This window comes from Hyposmocoma kahamanoa, unplaced genomic scaffold (assembly GCF_003589595.1).
Source record: "Hyposmocoma kahamanoa isolate Upper Pololo Valley unplaced genomic scaffold, ASM358959v1 91484, whole genome shotgun sequence".
NCBI lineage: Eukaryota > Metazoa > Arthropoda > Insecta > Lepidoptera > Cosmopterigidae > Hyposmocoma > Hyposmocoma kahamanoa.
The window spans coordinates 7,252-12,707 of record NW_020654708.1 but is presented as its reverse complement, the minus strand read 5'-3'; the positions used below and the strand labels follow the sequence as shown (position 1 = coordinate 12,707).

Genomic DNA, 5,456 nt, shown 5'->3' with positions numbered 1-5,456 from the left:
ATTTTTTGTACCCAGCACCATATATTTGGATTTACAGCCATTTAGCACTAATGAATTTGAATCTGACCAAGAGGCTATACGTTCTAGATCCTCGTTTAACTTATCCACGGCTTCAGGAGTATCACATGGTTTACAAGATATATAAATCTGTATATCATCAGCGTAAATATGATACTTGCAGAATTTTATTTGATCTATGACATCCGCGCTGTAGATTATAAAGAGAATAGGGCCCAAAATTGAACCTTGTGGTACTCCGCGCGTAACGTCACGTGTTTTTGATTGTAATTTAGAACCACTAAGATCAGAAATTTCAACACACTGAGACCTATTTTTCAGATAACTGTCAAACCATTTGATGGTGGAGTCAGCAAATCCGTAATAATGCAGTTTAGCTAGTAGTAGGCTAACATTAATGCAGTCAAAGGCTCTAGAGAAATCCAGCAGTGTTAACAAGGTGCCCTGTCCATTGTCTTGTGCAGATAAGATATCATTAACTACTTTAATCATAGCAGTTGTAGTGCTATGTTTCTTACGAAACCCAGATTGTACGTTAGGAAGAACTTCGTGACTTTCTAGAAAGTTTGTTACTTGTTTTGCTACAATTGTCTCAAGGACCTTCGATACACAAGACAGTATGCTTATGGGCCGAATATCTGTCAAGTTGGAAGGGTTATTAATTTTAGGAATAGGCCTTATGACTGCATGCTGCCAGTCCACTGGGAACGTGTTGGTTTCAATAGATCTGTTCACCATAGCTGTAACAACAGGCAGTATGACAGGTAACGACAACAGCAACATGTCCAGTGATATCCCGTCGAGACCAACCGCGTTTGACTTTAATGATCGCATGATTTGCAGAATCTCATTGTCTTCTACTGTTGTTAGTGATAATTTTGTGTTTATCTTACTATTTTGCTGAAAATATGTTATATCTGATAGTAATGACTGTTGACTACCGGGCACATTCAAAAAGTGGTCGTTTATTAAATTAGGATCGTTAAAAATATGTGTAGGTAGCTCTGGTTTACTTTTTATGTTAACATTTTTTTTTATATGTGCCCATAATACTCGAGAATCTTTCTGCTTATTTACGTAATGATTGTAGTAAGCCTTTTTTTCACTTATCAACACATCATTAACAACTTTTTTGAGGTCCTTATAGTAAGATTTTTGCGAGTCATTGCCACTGTGTCGTGCCGCAGCATGTGCTTCGTCACGGCGCTTTACAAGTTGTTTCACATTGTAGGTAATCCACGGGTACTGGCGCTGTCTGGCATGTAATATCCGAAGGGGAGCATGTACATCGAACAAACCCACCAAACATTCACTGAATTGCCTCACCATGTCATTGACATCCTCTAAGTGGGTTATTCTCATCCAGTCTATGGTAGACAGATCCACATCGAACCGTTCGTAGTCGATAGTGTGAAGATTTCTGCGAGTTATCCGTACTGGTGTTTGTTTTGCCTTCACGATGTTTAATGTGCAGGTGATAAACGCATGTCGACTCAGCTCGGGTATATAATCAACTACTACCACAGTATTGTCTATGTCGGTGCTTATGGTGTCAATAAGTGTTTCACTGTACTCAGTGAAATGCGTTGGTGTAGTTACATACTGGTGCAATGTGTGGCTCGTCAGAAAATCTGTTAACTTTTTGGTGCTGCTATCCGTTATACTCAGGAGATTAATATTAAAGTCTCCCAACAATACCACATTATTGCACCACGAAAAACAGCTCAAACTCTCAGCTAAAGCATCTACAAACGTATCTACGTTAAGCCAGGGCGGTCTGTATGCAGTACCTACCAGTAACTTTTTTCCATTGACATTTACGCACAGCCACATTTGCTCAACGAGCGGAGCCGGTGGATGAGGTAGTGTACGGACAACAACGCCCCGTCGTATGTAAAACCCAACCCCACCGCCGCGCGAGCGCATAGCGGGCGGTCGGGGAATATGACGCAATCGGTAGCCAGTTACCGACGGCGCGCGGCCCTCTTCACCATCCCTTAACCACGTTTCATTTATTGCCATGATATCTACGTCGTGTCGGTCCATGGCAACTATAAATTCATCGTGGCGTGTACCTAACGAGCCCACGTTTAATAATCCCAACTTAAATTTACGTTTTAAATTGAATACGAATAATTAGAATAAACATTTGAGATAAGTAATTTGTAGGCGATAAAAATAAAATAATAAGTGATTCCCATAGTGATTGACAAATGATAACATATTGATGAGATGACTAATAAGTCCTTTCCGTTGTGCAATAGTATGTATAAGTCCATTTTGCATATGTTGGAGTTTTGTTGTGTATATTCATATATGTAGTTAGTGTGTATTGCATGTTGAGAATTGTGTTTGTTATAATGCTGTAGATAATGTATATTTATAATAATATGTAATGTTTGTGTGTATTTAGATTTGTAGTTAGCTGAATTAATAAATACATGAGAGTATAAAAATAAAGTATAAAAAAGTAAATTAGTTGTATATATGTAAATAAGTCTAAAATATTTTGCAATTATTGTACAGCCACACACATGACTACACTCCATAGGTAATAGTAATAACAGACCTACAATAATATAAAAAATTAAGATGTGTGCATAGATTATAGCTATTATTGTAGTCCAGTTTCTGGTGGGGGGGGACAAACGCCATCGGGGCCAAAAATTTTCACCAAATCGGATTCACATCGTATTCGATGAGCGGGGGCTCCGGCTTCCCTCCTTACGTAAATCCGGCCATCCCTGGTCCAAACATACTTCCACTGCAAACGACCTGCAGTTTGCCTGACAAGATAAAAAAGGCGCCGGTTTATCAACGTTAGGCGCTCGTTGATATAGAAGGGCCGGGCTTCAGACTTCAAACCCAGGCCCTCAGTGGTGAGATGACGACGTACGCGCGCCGCACGCAGCAAGGCATCACGCGTGTCGCGACGGGTCAGCCGCAAGGCAAGTGGCCGCGGCCGCGCGCCCACCTCGCGCCGCGGGGCTCCCGTGCGCGCGCAGCTCACCACCTCACGCTCGTCCAGCTGCATGCCGAGCTTAGCGGCACAGGCCAGCGCAATGTGGATGGGGTTCTCCCCATTTTCCTCCGGCACGCCGCTGAGCTCCACCTCGTTCAGGAGCAGCACCTGGTCGCGATCGTTTAGATCATGCTGCAGTCTCTCCACGTTCGCTTCCAGGGCCTGGATCACTTTAACGAAACAGGAGTCGGTCCCACCACCACTCGCCCTCTCCGTCATCATTATTTGCACCGTCTCCTCAACCCTGTCCAGACGATTCTCGCAGGAGCGCACTGTCGACCTTAACTCAAAAAGGTCCTGACGCAAGCCTTTTAGCTCCTCTCTAGTCTGACTCATTTCGAGACGGAACGCTCGGAGCTCGTATGCGAGACTCGTTTCCTCTGAATCTCCTGCAGTCTCGCATAACCGCTTTGAGTCTGGGCTCTTGGCTTTCGGAGAGCTGTTACGAACATCATGCGTTTTTATAGGAGTATTATCCTGATTGCTCCTAGGCAGCCTGGATTTACAGTCCGGGCAGGCCCACGATGACGGCACAGTGTCATTTTTACGCACTCCTACACATTCTTTATGATATTGTTTTTTGCATATGGGGCATGCGACGTTTGCGCCCTCTACCGTTGACATGAATTTGCAACACGCACTGCACTTAACCACCATATCGAACGCAGATAAAAAAAAAGTAGGGTCACCAAAAAGCGCAATGAATTTCCGCAAGGGGTCGCTGGGCACACTCTGATTTAGTTATTAATTGTATTTGGCGGTGTATAAAGTTTTTTTGTTTTTATTGTACCTTATGAAGTTATGAATTTAGTAAATAGTGAATATTACCGAAATGAAAAGTGATTTTAATGTTGTATATCTCTTGACTTTTTACACACCCGTATTATAGTAACGTCACCGAAACTGTCACGGTTCTTTATTTAAAGGTGTTACTTGTGAATAATACTATTTACTATTTTTATTGTTTAAAAAAGCGAGCGACACTCAAACACGTAAGTAGCCACACAGACGTCCGTGACGTCACTCCACATTTTGATGATTCTTTTGTTGTTGGAACTTTTGTTTTTGGTATTTAAGTCTGAGGTCAGTTTTCTTTTGAAAGTTTGAGGTGCACTGCCATTGCGCCCGACACAAATTGTCAAGTCCCATGTGCCTGTAATTTCACCAGCACCCTTACCTTTCAAAACTTATGCGAACCTATGAAATAGCCAAGCAATGACTGTATCGATTTCAACGATATTGTTATCATTCCACTGTTGAACATAGGCTTCGTCGTGGATCAATGTGATTTGTGAACTTCACATATCTTGATTCACACACACACACCCACTCAAGATTGCCCCACACTAGAGAAACCCTGTGCCACGTGTGCCGTGGACACACACTTAGACAACCACAAAATTACACCCAAACTCACGAGAAATACATGTAGGACATACAAATATTTCTTCCGGTCCGGGGATGAAACCCGAGACCTCTGCGTGGCAGTTTAGTAATGGCTGTATCGACATTATTATCATTATATATACATTCCGCTGTTGAACACGGGTGTTGTCGTGGATCAATGCGAGTTGTGATATTGACAAATCTTCAGAGACTGACGTCATTCTGCTATCCGTTAACTAAAACGGCTAAGTGACAAAATATGTTTTTGAGATCATCATAAAAAAACCATAACCCAGTTTTAGAATATTGCAATTGTTTAACGATATTTCAGCTATGCATTGTCAGGGTAAGTTCCGATAAGTGGAGTTAACGTGTAACTAATTTTAACTGTTTTAAAAGAGAATTTTGTGCTCTATCTTTTGCTATTTAGAACGGATATTTGACCATTTGTCACTTGACGCGTTTTAGTTAGTGGATGGCAGTCATGAATCGTCGTGAAGTCGATTACGTTATGAGGTTTTCTACCAAGTAGCGGGACGAACCCATCACCCAGAGACATAAGTGGACAAGTCCCAAGTGCCTGTAATTTGATTCGGCCTCTGTGGCCGAAAATGGGTACCACGCTGGGCTAATACACAGAGGTCACGAGTTTGGGTGTAATTTGTGGATGTCTATGCGTGTGTCCATGGCACCCGCGACTCAGGGTTTTCCTAGTGACCTAGCGGGACCATGAGTGGGTGCGTTGTTTATTTATTAATTTTACCAGCACCCTTACAACCCTTTTCCGTCATTGTTGAAAAACACATACTTTCATATCTATATCCACTGGTGTATGCTGCACCACTAGCGTTAGTTAATTGACCAAATTGCACACAGTTCTAAAAGATAGCCCTCCGGTGGGAATTGAACATGACATGCTAGCATTTCTATCACAGCGTCATGTAGTTTGTTTATTGAATATTTTATACTAGGGAACCCTCTTCAGTATCGGCAAAACCCTCTAACATTGCATTATATTTGACATCCCCTG

The 5,456-nt window shown here is 42.1% G+C and overlaps 2 protein-coding genes across 2 annotated transcripts; both read right to left on the bottom strand.

The window, feature by feature from the left end:
* Window positions 1-289: 289 nt before the first annotated feature.
* LOC113236375 lies at window positions 290-2,064 on the bottom strand. The gene is made up of 2 exons (XM_026472405.1): window positions 412-2,064; window positions 290-298 (listed from the first exon to the last, which is right to left on the bottom strand). The coding sequence occupies exons 1-2, from the start codon at window positions 2,062-2,064 to the stop codon at window positions 290-292; spliced, it is 1,662 nt and encodes a 553-aa protein (XP_026328190.1).
* Window positions 2,065-2,632: 568 nt separating this feature from the next.
* LOC113236374 lies at window positions 2,633-3,697 on the bottom strand. The gene has a single exon (XM_026472404.1). The coding sequence runs from the start codon at window positions 3,695-3,697 to the stop codon at window positions 2,633-2,635; it is 1,065 nt and encodes a 354-aa protein (XP_026328189.1).
* Between the last annotated feature and the right edge of the window lie 1,759 nt (window positions 3,698-5,456).

Bases quoted from the DNA above. Each gene is read 5' to 3' on its own strand.
- LOC113236374 (XM_026472404.1), bottom strand. From the start codon at position 3,697: ATGGTGGTTAAGTGCAGTGCGTGTTGCAAATTCATGTCAACGGTAGAG.
- LOC113236375 (XM_026472405.1), bottom strand. From the start codon at position 2,064: ATGGACCGACACGACGTAGATATCATGGCAATAAATGAAACGTGGTTA.